A 15,210-nucleotide genomic window follows, 5' to 3' on the forward strand; every position below is an offset into this window, starting at 1 on the left:
AGCATGTGGCATTCATTGCTAGGAGGGATTTTTCTCAATTTGTGTTGAGCATCAGTTATACCATTTCTTGGATTAAGGAGACCTTCTTTCAGTCATTTATGCTCTGGTAATTTCCTGGATGGACTACTGCAATGCAGTATACATCAGACTATCCTTGAAGAGTATCCAGAAGCTGCAACTGGTGCAGTATGGTACAGTTTTATGCATCTCTAGACTTGTGCATGTAATACCTCTGCTACATGAACTGCATTGGGTGCCAGTTTGCTTCTGGGTCCTATTCAAGGTGTTAGTTATTACATTTAAAGTCTTCTATGGCACGGGATCAACTATTAATGGAATCATCTAATCCCAATTACTTTGTCCCATCCCACCTGGTCAGGCAGAGAGGCTGTGTTGTGGATCCCGTTGATTGAAGAGTTTCAATCAGCGGGATCCAGGAAGAGAGCCTTTTCTACTTTCTATTTTAAAACATCCAGATATAAGGCAGGCCCCCACTCTTCTAACCTTCCAGAAGAGCATCAAGTCCAGATTCTGCCAGTTAATATGGTAGTCTGAGTTATATGCTACCCTGTGGGTAGTGGGGTGACTTAAGGGTACTCCTTTTGCCTCTTAACTTTTAACACCTTCATCTTTACTTTAGTTTTTTAACTATATTTATATACTTTTGTATGTTTTTACTGTACACCACCCAGAGTCACTTAAATCAGATGGGCAGTGTAGAAAATTGATAAATAAATAACTAAAATATGGTGAGTAGATTATTTTTATACTGCATTATATCTTCATTTATTTTTTATGAAGATTAGCTATTGTTTTAATTAGTAACATATCTGATCTCATTTACAGTTTGATTTAAAATATAAATAGATGCCATCTTATGAATATTTAGCTCTGTGCCATTTCAGTCTAATTTTGCTGATAGGATCATGAGGTAAGGGAAAACAGTTATATTTGTTTAGCTTGCATTTCGGCTTTTCATTCAAAGACATCTTAAAATTATGATGTGGTCAGTCTGATATCTTTAATAGCATATGGTATCTTGCAGATTAATTTCCTTAATGTTTTATGAGGAAATATGTGTGAACACCTCCAGATAAAATAGAATATTTTTCTTTAAAGTTATGTATCTGACAAATATGTCTTGACCCTAAATACCAAGGAAAATGCTTAGAATTTTTTATTGATTATTTTACTTCAAGAAAGAACAAATATGTTTAATGAATGAAAAGAAGATGGCATAGCGGTATAATACAATCTGGAATTATTATAACATTATTTAAATAGCTTCCTTATATCAACTTCCTTGGAGAAAGACCATTTCACTTAAAACATTACTTCCTAAACTAAACCTTACTTTGAAAAATTGTTGCATCACTGGGCAGTAAATGTTTGTGTTCTGGGAAGTTGACAAAATAGCTCATAGAATAGGAATGCCTTAACATATTACCTCATTCTTCTAAAATCTAAGAAAGAAATTCAAAAAATGTTTCTCAAGGCTTGCTAGCTATGTGACATTAGAAGGCATTAGGTAAATTACTCAGCAATGACACAACACATTTTCCTTATATGGCGCTGTGCATTTTGTTGTAACCTTTTGAATGCTGTAATTTAGAAAATTACATGAAGAATACATATTGAAAAAAATCTGAGGAATTACTGAAATAGCTGACCTATGTTTCATTTATTTCAGTGGTTCTCTCTTTTGAATGAGCAGTTTCATAGGCTAATAGTGATTAAACATTCATTCATAATCTTTTTATTAATGGCAATTAAACTTGTTTGCTGGAAATAAATAGTGTCATTAGACAAAATATAATGTAAACGTTTTGAGTATGATTACAAAAAATCAGTTCCAAACACACTGAAATGTTAAAACAAGCAGTGCAACTAATACAAATGTTATATACAATATTATTTGAAAATATTCATTTCAAATAATACTGTATGTGTTCATTAGTTAGAAGCAACATAATGTAAAGCTTTGAGTGTGATTACAAAAAATTCCAAACACAGTCAAGTGTTAAAGCAAGCAGTGCAACTAATATAAATGTTATATTCAGTATTATTTGAAAATTATTCTTTGTTAGTGTGTGATAGAATCCAGTGAGCTACACTGTTTATAGTACCACATAAAATGGAAAATAGTAATTTCCTTCACGGTTAAACTTTGTGATTTATTCTATAAATTATTTGCCACAGCCAAATATACACCACAATTTTGTTAAGCTATCCAGAAAGGTCACTTACTTAACTGATGGTTAAGTAAGATAGGCATGAAATTGATAGAATCCTTAAAGACATTTATTAGATAAAAATAATTCAGCTTTTAAGTGAAAATTGCAAAAGAGTTGATGAGGTCACTTGCCAAAACATGATATAATGTTTAAGTAATTAATACATACTTAATTTTCCTCAGGCTTTTCCCTAAATTTCATATAAGCCAATTTCATCATAGGCCACAAAAATGTCCTTATTTGCATATGAGTAGTATAATAGTTCCTACTATAACTAGTACAATAATTCCCTGTTTTTTTCCTATGTTATCCCCAAACCATCATTGAAACTCTCTTAACCCTGACTAGCTATTCCAGTATTCAAATTGTACTTCCCTTTATACTGATGTTGAGTAATAACCTTTTTCAAGTGAATGAAACATTTCTGTCAGAAATGTTTTTAAATATTTCTAAAGTTCAGGATGTTTTTGCCCTTGAATGTTTGCTTAATTATTTATCAGTCAAACAATTAATTACTTCTTTAGTTTATTTTTTCAGATTTATACAGTTAACCATTTTGTGAAAGGTGACTCTGATACAATAAAAAATATAAAACTAATATGAAAATAATTAACAAACCCAGAACAATTGTTATTAAAAGGCAAAGAGGGCCCAAAGCCTGATGGCACCACCAAGGATCCACATTATTTATATCCCTCCTGCCAGATCTGATGGGAGGGGCGTATGTTCTTAGAGCATCATGTGGACCCTACTTCACAGGGGAATCTGACTGAACAAATAACAGATACGTTTGGAACTTTTTTCATTTGTTTTGTTCATAAACATAGTCATCCAATATACAGTGTGTGTCATTTTGAAAAAGTAAACCTCCGAAAGGGAAAGAATATCTTTTGACACAATGATGAAATAGGAGTCAAATGCCTCATGTCTAGGAGTCAAATCAAGTGACCAGTGCTGGATATAATCAAAGAGATGATTATTTGCTGTTTAAAAGCAAATGCCGACACTTCTTTCTTTTGTGGTCAGTTTCTTCTGTTGTTATTTTGCTTTCCTGTCCGTGAAGATATAACAGTATGTGCAATATCAAGAAAACGTTTTAGCCTGTATTGTGGCCAGGAAAATTACCTCAATGTAACCATAGGGTTACATGTAACCATAGGGTGTAACCATAGGGTGACGCGGTGGCTCAGTGGGTTAGGACGCTGAGCTTGTCGATCAGAAGGTCGGCAGTTTGGCGGGTCAAATCCCGAGTGCCGCATAACAGAGTGAGCGCCTGTTACTCGTCCCAGCTTCTGCCAACCTAGCAGTTTGAAAGCACGTAAAAATGCAAGTAGAAAAATAGGGACCACTCCGGTGGGAAGGTAACAGCGTTCCGTGCGCCTTTGGCGTCTAGTGATACCGGCCACATGACCACGGAGACGTCCTTGGACAAGCGCTGGCTCTTCGGCTTTGAAACGGAGATGAGCACCGGCCCCTAGAGTCGGAAACGACTAGCACGCGTGTGCGGGGGAACCTTTACCTTTACCTTTTAACCATAGGGCAACTCTGACTTGATAGAAACTTTACTTCATGTTCATAGAAAGTAAGAGTAGAGATCAGCCCTGTGTCAGGGACGGCACATAAGGAATCTTTTCACTCTGATTTGTTTTTAAATGTATTTTCCAATTTGGGGTAAGGCTGAATAGCATATAAATGGAAGAATAGGATGGAGAGAAAAATCCTAAACAAAACTGTTGTGTCCCAGGAGGTTTTTGCTGGAGATTCACCTCCTTGTATGAATCCATTCCATTCTTTTTATCAAATTTATAAAACACTTAACAGCTTATAAAATTTATAAACCACTTTATAAAACGTACGACAAAATGGAATATGGGAAGGGGACTTCCAAAGCAGGCTATAGAAGACTGATTGACTGATTGACATTTTATTTCCCTGCACTGTTGTCTTTGTTAAAAGATTATCTATCTCTTGATGATATGCAAGAAAGCCACAGAATTAAACCAAGATTTTGTTTCTCACAAGCAACATATGCAAAATTCAGGACCTCATTAATATGGAGTGATTTAGAATAGAGGTAGTAGATGATACGGATTAACAATGAGAATGGTAAACAAGTAGGGTTGGTTTTTTTCCTGATTCAAGGACAGATGGAAAATAATTTTACAGTACTTAGTAGTCAATAAAGGCCCATAGTCAGGATAGAAACCATATGGTACTTTTGCCCTCATACCAGTAACAAATAATGTGTGTTTTTTTTCCTTGGTTTCAATACATATCTCCAACACAGCTTCACATTTGCTTCAACTAATTGGAAAATTTGTTCCACATGATTCTTGGACTGGAAGTTTTGGTTTTTGCTCAACTTCAAATTTGCTTCCCTCAATTCTGTGACCAAACATCAACTTTCAATCTCCAGGCAGTTAAAATGATATTTTTTGTTTATAGCATCTTGGCCACTTTTAAAAATCTAATCCTTCTGGCCATTTAAATAATTTAATTTGTGTCCCTTGGACTAATCCATATTGTCTCATTGAAATGTTGTTTTAATGATGTCACGACTCAGTTTTGAAGATCATATAGGAGTTGTGGCCGGGGGGGCTTTTGCCCAGGTTCGCCTGGTGCACCAGTTGCGCCCCTATCTGGACTGAGATGCTCTACGTACGGTCACTCATGCGCTCGTTACCTCCCGTATAGATTACTGCAATGCTCTCTACATGGGGCTGCCCTTGAAGACCACCCGGAGGCTCCAGCTGGTGCAGAATGCGGCCACACGGGTTGTGATGGGAGCATCCCGATACTCCCATATTACACCCCTCCTGTGTGAGCTGCATTCATTACCGGTTGCCTTCCGGGTGAGATTTAAGGTGCTGGTTCTTACCTATAAATCCCTACATGGCTCACGCCCGGGATATCTGCAGGACTGTCTGCTGCCAGGAATGGTTGCCTACCCCTGCCCTATACCATTCTGGACAAATGACTGCCCAATCTCTTCTTTAAAACCTCTGATGTTGGAGAACTCACAACTTCTGAATCACTGATTAATTGCTCTCACTATCAGGAAATTTCTCCTTAGTTCTAGGTTGGATCTTTCTTTGATAAGTTTCCATCTGTTACTTATTGTCTTGCCCTCAGGTGTTTTGGAGAATAGGTTGTCCCCCTTTTCTTTGTGATAGCCTCTGAAATATGATCAAGCATGTAAACTGAATTTTTTAAAAAGAAAACTATACTTTATCATTCATAGTCAAAATCACTGTGGCAAGGGGGAAGATGTTATAGTAATTCAATAATGTAACATTTAAAATATTCCATATTTTTCATCTACTTTTTGTAAATGCATTTGCTAAATGCAGGCATGCAATTTTCCATTTACTTATACTTTTCTTTTAAAAGGTGGCTTTGAAGAACGTGAGGTATCAGAAAAAAGCAATGTTCTCTATCAGCTTATAGACAGGATAAGAAGAATTGAGTCAGGTATGGGCAAGCTGCTTAAATTCGGTTCATTGCTGCATGTAATATAAGACATTTCATACCTTTCTTAGTTTAATTTTTGAGTAGCCATGACAGTAAATAGATAAATTAATTGTGAATGCCAATAATGAAAGATTTTTAGAGATATTTTAAATCCAGTTTATACAAGTGCGTAATATACTTGTATGTGATGTGTGTTCAAATTAAATTGAAATTAAAAAACCTATAGTACATCCATATTCTAAACATTTCAGTTGTTATCATGTAAAGCATGGTTTGCAGTATATTTTTATCATAAAGTCCTGTTTTTGCCCCTGGTATTTTTTCCTAATTACTTTTTCCTCCTTATTTTTCCTGTAAATATGCTATATTTAATAGCAATAAAACCTTAATGTTCATTAATTTTAACATAGTTTTCTTTACAAATAACACTGATTTTGACTTATTTTTCCTAAATGTGTTGTAACATTTATGTGTGCTTCTAGTGAAGGTTGATGTATTGCAGTTGATTATATTTGAACTGCCTTTCATGCCATTTATAATATTAGATTTTGCATTTTGCAAGAGCTAATTTAAACAAGTCCATGGTGGATGTATTTGATAATCCTTAACAAAGATTCAGTGAAATTTGTCCCAAGTCTAGTTTGCATTTTATTTTCTAGAAAAGTGTCTTCTGCACATCAACTTTAATTTCAGTGTAGTAAAGGAATATCATTCAGGACCATGCAAAGTGTTTCTTGGCTTGGGAACTCCACATGCATTTGAAACAAAAGCTTTTCTTTAGAAAAGCAAACATTTAAAAGCAACCGTATCTTTTTAAAAATATCATTTTCATTTACCTTGTTTCACACTAAACACCTCAAAACAAATTCTGCATACAAATAAAATACCTATTACAGCAGGGGTATCAAACTCACCACATCACGTGACGTGTTGCGACGTATCACAACTTTTTTCCCCTTGCTGAAGCTGGGGTGGGTGCAGCTTCCGCATGATGCATCCAGCCCGCGAGCTGGCAGTTTGACACCCCTGTATTACAGTTCTAGAAATATTTCTTACAAAATGTATTATTCTTTAACTAAAAAAATAACTTCCTAGGTAAAGAAATACTGGTGTGATTTCTTGGCACATTATTTAAATAAGAGTTAAAAAAAAAGCAGCCGGAGGGAGATATTTGCAGTACCAAGGGTGAATCCGTATAGCAGGGCTGACAGAAGGACAGAAAAGTGAATATTCAAAATACTTTGACTATTAAGATAAATAGTTATAATGAGCAATAGTCATTAATGTTACTATATATTTCTTAAGTCATATATATATTCACCATAATGCAAAGGTTGACTGTATGTGAGAGAAAAAAGCTCATTTATCTGAAGAAAATGTTACTGTTAGCACAATATTAAGAATGGTATTTTACAACATAAATGTCATTGCAGATTTTGAACAAAATAATAAAACAAAGGCAAGACGAACTTTAACATTCTCAGGGAACAATGAGAGAAAAAGATTTTCCCGGGCAGCTACATCGCGCACAGAAAGAATATGGCCAGGAGGTGTCATTCCATATGTCATAGCAGGAAATTTCACTGGTAAGGCAGACCAAGACGCATATTTATCAGACACTTGAACTAAGCCTTCCCACATAGGAAAATATATATTTAGCAGTTCAGTTGGAGATGTCTTGAAGACAATTCCTTCTTTTATAATTTTATTCTCTTCCGCGAAATGGCAATTAAGCTTAATGTACTTAATAATACCAAATTTTAAATTATTTGCATATTCTGGAACCTGAACGATACAGATGTATTTCCATGTGTTATGACCCATCCTATGAATCATTAAAAGAAATTATATAATGTAATAGTGCTTATTATAAAGCTATGGGAAAGTGGCCATTAACAAACTTAACCAACTATGCTTTTAGAGTAATGCAACGTATTATATTTTCTAGTGGTAGTAAGTCATTTTTTCCCCAGATTTAACTTCCCAGATGTTATTGCATTGAAACCTAAGATTCTTGCCTGCTCCTGTTGCCTAGTGGAAAGTTAAGTTGGAAAATGCTGGTATTAATACTGGGATGCCAAATCTACTCCTTTATTTATTTATGCAACATTATAATGCAATCCATTAACTAATAATGAATGCATGTACATTTCAAGGTTCTAGAAATGGTAAATACACATTGACAAAGGATACACACTGTCCTTAGCAGTATAGTATCAGGGAATGCAGCTTGTGGCACGGTGTGATTAAGATGAGTCACTTGATCTACATTTTCTTTAATCTACTAACAAACTTCAAGTAAATTCCTCAATTCAGTAAAAACATGATGGGGCAGCATAAGGTTCTATGGGCCTATTCAGTGCTTTTTTTCTAAAAAAAGGTGCTGGAACTCTCATCTTGTTAATCTTTTATTTATATAATTTTATTTATATATTTATTTATATAATTTAAAAATTATATATTCAATTCTTAACATAAATTTAATTTATTGTATTTAAGGCAAATGTTCATAGTAAATTCCAAAGTTTTGTCCAATTGTCATCTGGCATATCTTTGAGATTTGAGCCAAGTTTAATTCATAATTGCCTTTAGTTTTTTCATCTGTTTTTGGCTTAGATGAAGTAATGTATCCTTCAGGCATTAACCAAATAAACTAGAATTTGTTGTGAGCATCTCCTTAAATACAAACATCTCATAAGCTGGACCTACCTATATTAGCAACCACATTATTGATGGCTTGTACGTACCATTTTAAAGATATGATCACATTGGTTCAAGTGGATGAGATGCTCCTATAACCCAAAATGCATGCTATTAATTCATCCCTGCCAAAATAGTTATTTTCATCAGACTTAGTTCATGATGAACTTAGAACACTAAGTTCTGTTTTATCAAATTTATCTTGAAGACAGCATAGTAGGCTGCCATAGGGGTGAAAAAATGTGTGATAGTTCCCCCATGTTTATGTACTGCAGGTGGGTATAGTAAAAATGGAATGTTATTTTTTTTTGTCTACTTGGAAAATGATGTGTTGCACTTTAATAGAGGAGACAACTTTTGCATTTATAGTATGACTTATATTGAGTTCCTTTTGGAAGGACTAGCAGTGGGAGATAATAGATGTCTAATACAAGTGCATATGGTGCCTTCAACATATATGTGTTTAATTGATGGAGTCATGTTACTGACAAGATAATGAATTGCAAAGAAATTTTTATTAATACATAATACATATTTCTTTACAACTGCTGATAAAAAGTGGCCTGGCTATGTTCAAATTATACACACAAGAGAACAGGCTTAGATAAGGGAGATTATGAATGAATATGTCCATAATTGCCCGGTGTATTTTAACAATGAAATAGAACTGTGCTATGAGGAGCTTACAATTTACATTTCTTATTCTTGGGGAATTAATGACAGAAAGAAAATGGATTGAAAAAAGTAGATGCAAAAGTAACATTAGATAAATATGAGAAAATATAGTTGCATATCCTTCACTAATTTATGAAAAAAATACTTAAGATTACCACTTCAGATTGACGTACAAAATCTGCAAGAATCCAGATAACCACTAAAATAGTAGCCATGAGACACAGTTCCTGGCTGAGGAAGGTGACCCCCAGCCCCTCCAGGCCACACGGGATGATGTGGTCAAACCAGGTTAAGTCAGTGCAGCAGTTCACGGCCAATCAGTGTGAGGTGATGTGTCTCCCGCAATGTGGGGCAGCGGGAGGGTGAGGGTGGTGGGCAGGCCGAGGTGGTGGCAGGCGTTGCAGGCCAGGTGCTCCAGGGTGGCCACATAGGTGCACAGGGCAAGGAGGCGGCAGTGCAGGTCTAGTGTAGGCTGCCAGCTGGCCCGGCCCATGGAAGGTCAGCTGCCCGCCACACCCCACGCGTGCCACCTCCACACCCAGCACCTGCAGCCGCCCTGCCAACGCCACCCACCATCTGCCCCACACAGCCTCACGGCTCCCACAGCACCATGGCATTGCCGCTCCCATCTCCTCCAGGTATCTTCAGGACTACCGTTAAAAAGAGGTAGAGAGGGAAATCGTGTCCGCCAGGCCTCACTTCCCCATTGGGCCAAGGGTCTCGCAGAGGGCAGGGTGGACTTGACAAATGTGAGTTATTTGAGGAGGGGGTTTCTTTGCCACTGTGTTTTCTCCTTCTGACGTGGTCAGCCTGGCTGACACGAGGTGAGCACAAGGCAGGCGTGCACATGTTTTTCGTGCTTCAGTGCCAGAGTCTCCATGCTGCAGTGCGGCATGGAGAGCCTGGCTGACTTGGGTGAGCACAAGGCAGGAGTGCACATGGACTCCGCTTTTTCGGCAAGGCAGAATTAAGTGCTGCTCCCCGCCTCCCACTCCTGGTCCTCTCTTACTTACAACTAGGAGATGGTGTAGTTGGGCAGCAGGGAGGGGTTCAAAGTTCCTGCCAACTCGCCTTCATTGCAGACAACTTGCATGTGCAACGTTTGCCAGCTGGGTCTTTTGGCACACTCAGCAGCAATTCCTATTGGCTTTTGAAAGCCAATAGAGGGAGTAGCACAGCTTGTGCAATGGGCACACAGCCAACACCTCAGCCACACAGGATGTTACAAAACAGCCGACTAATCCACAAACAATAACCCCATCAACCAATCAACATGTAACAACACAGCCAACCAACCCGCTTACAGCAACAAAGCCAGCACCCCCTCCCAGCAATATTTATAGAGAGACGGCAGCTCTGATCACGCTTTGCTTGCACAAGCACGAAGCCGAAGACACCAGCCTGAAGACGAGTGGGACCTCGTCGATACATCACCAAGACACCCTCAATCTTACTCGGGAAAAGACCAGAATATGCCAAGACCTATATACCTGTACCCGTGAAAATCTACGAGTGTGCGTGTATGTGTGTGTGTGTGTGTGTGTGAAGTGTTTGTTAAGTATTTAGAATACCTTGCTAGGCCCCAAACACGGGACAAATCTTATTTCCTGTTTCAGCCTAACCCAAGGCCATCCACAGGCAGTAGTCACAGCAGTGACAGCTCTTATTTGTGTAAATTTTTTGGATTGCTAACAAAGAATTAAAGGGAGACTGATATGACCATTTCAAACTTATTTGTTCTCATCAGTCAGCCATACCCTTCTGAGATTCGAACCTGGGCTGATTACACCTTAGGCAATTGTTCTAACCTTTTGGCCACTGGCTCTTTCTCGCTTTGTTAGCTGAGAAGCAAGGGAAATATGTGTTAAGTGTTTGTTAACTATTTAGAATACCTTGCTAGGCCCCAAACATATATATGTATATATGAGACACAGCTAAGAAAGGAGAAACTGTAACAAATATGAATAAAGGTACTTTGATACTGTCCAGTGGAATACATACAGAAAAATGATGTAGGTCTCGTTCGATAGGCAAATGCAAGTGTGTGTGTGCTAAGACAAGAAGAATAGGGCTTAAAAAGGGTGTGAAATAAATATGTATGGAATATAGAAGTGAATGTCCATGTGAAAGAAGTACATTGAAATGATTTTGTTGTATAGTGAGAACAAATGAGGATTAACTCATAAGAAAGGGTTGAGAGAAAAAGGCAGGCTGAAAAAGGTAAAGTTGACATCCTCAAAATGAGAGAGGTGAGAAATCTAAAGAAGAAAAGGTAAATGTATGAAGCATTGTATGGATCACAGAGACATGGACTTTGTAAGGATAAATGGTATGGAGAGCTATAATGAAAATGTTGATGTAAACTAGATTTAACTATATTTCCTTTTTCTTCTTATCTCAAGTCTTTATTTCTTTGGTTTATTCCTTTTCTGCTCCTTATATAACATTGCGTACCCTGAAAGAGAATAGTGTGAAGAGAACATTTGTGTAGGTACACAAACAGCTTTTTCTTTGGGAGGACAGTAAACATATCAATCACAGCAATTTATTCAAACACGACAATTGCCTTTCACCATGTTTCCCATTATTTAAGATTTAAGATTTAAGATTTAAGATTTATTGAGATTTTTATACCGCCCTTCTCCCAAAGGGACTCAGGGCGGTTCACAGGGCATAAATATAAACAACAGTACAAACATTAAAAGATAATTAAATTAATGCCCAAGTTAAAACCAGAATAATAAAACAAACCTATAAAAAAACCCAAGTACCCCCATCAGGCCAGACCCGCTAGTTCGAATAAATGGGTCTTCAACCCGCGACGGAAGGATCGGAGGTCTGATGCCATCCGGAGCTCAACCGGCAGTTGGTTCCATAACGCCGGAGCACCCACAGAGAAGGCCCTCCCCCTGGGGGCCACCAGTCGACATTCCCTGACAGGAGGCACCCTGAGGAGGCCCTCTCTGTGGGCGCGCACAGGGCGGAGGGGAGTCGACGCCGGCAGCAGGTGGTCCTCGAGGTATCGCGGACCCATGCCATGTAGGGACTTAAAGATCATAACCAAAACCTTGAACCTTACCCGGAAGACAATTGGTAACCAATGCAGCTCACGGAGCAAAGGTGTAACATGGGAGTACCGGGAAACTCCCAAGACAACTCTCGCGGCCGCATTCTGTACCAGTTGGAGCCTCCGAGTAGTCTTCAAGGGAAGTCCCATGTAGAGAGCGTTACAGTAGTCTAGGCGAGAGGTCACGAGCGCATGAGTGACCGTACACAAGGCCTCCCGGTCCAGATAGGGCCGCAACTGGCGCACCAGGCGAACCTGGGCAAAAGCCCCCCTAGTCACGGCCACTATGTGATCCTCCAAAGTGAGTCGTGAATCTAGGAGGACTCCCAAGTTGCAAGCCCTATCCACAGGGGGTAAAAGCTCACCCCCCATAGAAAGAGGTGGAACATCCCAGGTGTCTCGGGAAGCCGGAATGTACAGCCACTCAGTCTTGTCAGGGTTGAGTTGAAGTCTGTTCCTCCCCATCCAGACCCGAACCGCCTCCAGGCAACGGGACATCACAGCGAGGGCATCACTGGGGTGGTTTGGGGTCGAAATAAAAAGTTGGGTATCATCAGCATATTGATGATACCCAACTCCAAAACCACGAATGATCTCACCCAGCGGTTTCATATAGATGTTGAACAGGAGAGGCGAGAGGACCGACCCCTGAGGAACTCCACAAGCGAGAGTCCTAGGGGTCGACCTCTGCCCCCCTGCCAACACCGACTGCGAGCGTCCCAGGAGATAGGAGGAGAACCACTGAAAAACCGTGCCTCCCACTCCCAATCCCCTGAGACGCTGCAGCAGGATACCATGGTCGATGGTATCGAAAGCCGCCGAGAGGTCTAATAGGACTAGGACAGAGGAATACCCCCTATCCCGAGCCCTCCAGAGATCATTCACCAGAGCGACCAATGCCGTCTCCGTGCTGTGCCCGGGCCTGAAACCCGATTGGTAAGGGTCCAGATAATCCGCTTCATCCAGGACCAGAGGGAGCTGATGCGCCACCACACTCTCAACAACCTTCGCAAGAAAGCGAAGGTTGGAGACTGGACGAAAGTTGTTCAATACAGCTGGGTCCAAGGCAGGCTTCTTGAGGAGAGGTCTCACCACCACCTCCTTCAAGATGGTGGGGAAACAACCCTCACTCAAAGAAGCAGATATAACCGCCTGGAGCCAGCCTCGTGTCCTCTCCCTAGCTGCATAAACCAGCCAAGAAGGGCACGGGTCCAATAAACATGTGGTGGAACTCAGCTTCCCCATAATCCTGTCCACTTCATCAGGGGTCACAGAATCAAACTCCTCCCAGATAACATTGACAAGACCGCCCGTGTCCTGATCGTCAGACTCTGCCCAGCTGGAGTCCAAACCGGTCCGAATCCGAGCGATTTTATCCGACAGATGTTGACCAAACTCCTCGGCACGACCCTGCAAGGGATCCTCCCTCACCTCCTGATTAAGAAGGGAGCGAGTCACCCTAAACAAGGCGGCCGGGCGATTATCTGCGGACGCGATGAGGGTGGAGAAGTAATTACACCTCGCCTCCCTCATCGCAGCGAGATAAGACCTAATGTAGGTTCTTAACCGCAATCGGTCGGGTTCAGATCGGCTGGACCTCCAGCAGCTCTCTAGGCCCCGTTTCCGACGCTTCATCTCCCGGAGCTCCGCAGAGAACCATGGAGCTCGCTGGGATCTGCGCCGGGTCAGGGGCCGCAAGGGTACAACCCGGTCGAGTGCCTCAGTGGCTGCCCTTTCCCAGGCTTCCACTAAGGCATCCGCCGAGCTGTGAGCAATGGAGGCAGGTGGAGACCCCAGCGCCGCTTGGAATCTCTCAGGATCCATTAGGCGTCTGGGGCGGTACCATCTAGTTGGCTCCGTACCTCCACGGCGGGGGGTGGCAAAATGGAAGACCAGCCGCAGGAGGTGATGATCGGTCCATGACAGGGGCATAATAAATGGAAAGCCCCCACCAAGATCATCCAACCACCGTCCAGATAAGAAAATCAGGTCAAGGGTGTGGCCTCCCTCATGAGTTGGCTCAGAAATTACCTGCGTCAGGTCCATGGCCGTCATGGAAGCCATGAACTCCCGAGCAAGCTCAGATGAACCTCCCAGGGATGGTAGGTTGACGTCTCCCAAAACTATAAGTTTGGGGAACTCAACCACCAACCCTGAGAGGACATCGAGCAGCTCGGGCAGGGCTGCCGCTACGCGACTAGGCGAGATGTACACGAGCAGCAAGCCCAACTGCGCCCCAGAGCCAAATCTCATGAAGAGAGACTCACACCCGACTATCTGAGGAACGGTGGTCTCCCGCGGACATAAGGTCTCCCTAACGATCACCGCCACACCCCCACCCCTACCCTGAGCTCGAGGCTGGTGCAGCACCCGGAAGCCTGGTGGGCAAAGATCAACCAAAGGGACCCCACCCTCTGGGCCCAACCAAGTCTCCGTGATGCAAGCCAGGTCCGCATGCTCACCCTCAACTAAATCCCTAATAAGGGGAGCCTTGTTGACCACGGACCTGGCATTCAAGTACACCAGCCGGAGCTCAGGAGGCTGCACATCATCGCTCCCGGAACCTCGGGAAAGAGGCAGAGGGTCGGAGCGCCCCACCGCTTGCAAATAGCGGAGACGGCGCTCCCGGTAACGCTATGGCCCCCTGTCTATCCGCCTGCTGCCATTCCCCGTCGTGGGAATTGGTAATCCCACGACCCGCTCATGAGCCCCGGAGACAACGACCCCTCGTTCTCCCCCCGCGCGGTCAGACCCAAGTCTGGCCTGAACTATGGTTGATTGGCCGCCCCCCAAAGCCAGACAACCCCTATCTCCCACCCCCCTCCCCAACCCCGTAAAAATTTTTGATAAAAACAAAATCAGGGGCCTCTTATTACATTTATGTTGACGGCCCCTACCCCTGCCCAGCCATCTCTCAGAGACCCAAAACTCGGGCCCTTCATCGAGGTTAGAATTTAAAGAGGCGGGTCGCACCCAGGCGAGGGGGGCACCCCTGAGGGCGAGCAAGTCCGTGCTGGTATATACTTTAATTAAAGTATTTCCCATTTTGTCCTTAGTTTGATG

At 41.4% G+C, this 15,210-nt stretch overlaps 1 protein-coding gene across 1 annotated transcript in view; it reads left to right on the forward strand.

Moving 5' to 3' along the window:
• TLL1 (tolloid like 1) overlaps nucleotides 1-15,210 on the forward strand; it is a gene marked incomplete at both ends in the record, with an annotated part of 124,363 nt that overhangs the window by 67,722 nt on the left and 41,431 nt on the right. The window contains 2 exons of the mRNA XM_081333248.1: nucleotides 5,625-5,705; nucleotides 7,139-7,291. Of these exons, the coding sequence (XP_081189374.1) occupies nucleotides 5,625-5,705; nucleotides 7,139-7,291 (234 nt within the window). The remainder of the gene's footprint in view (nucleotides 1-5,624; nucleotides 5,706-7,138; nucleotides 7,292-15,210) is intronic.

Source organism: Vipera berus, assembly GCF_964194415.1.
Source record: "Vipera berus genome assembly, chromosome: 7".
Lineage (NCBI taxonomy): Eukaryota > Metazoa > Chordata > Lepidosauria > Squamata > Viperidae > Vipera > Vipera berus.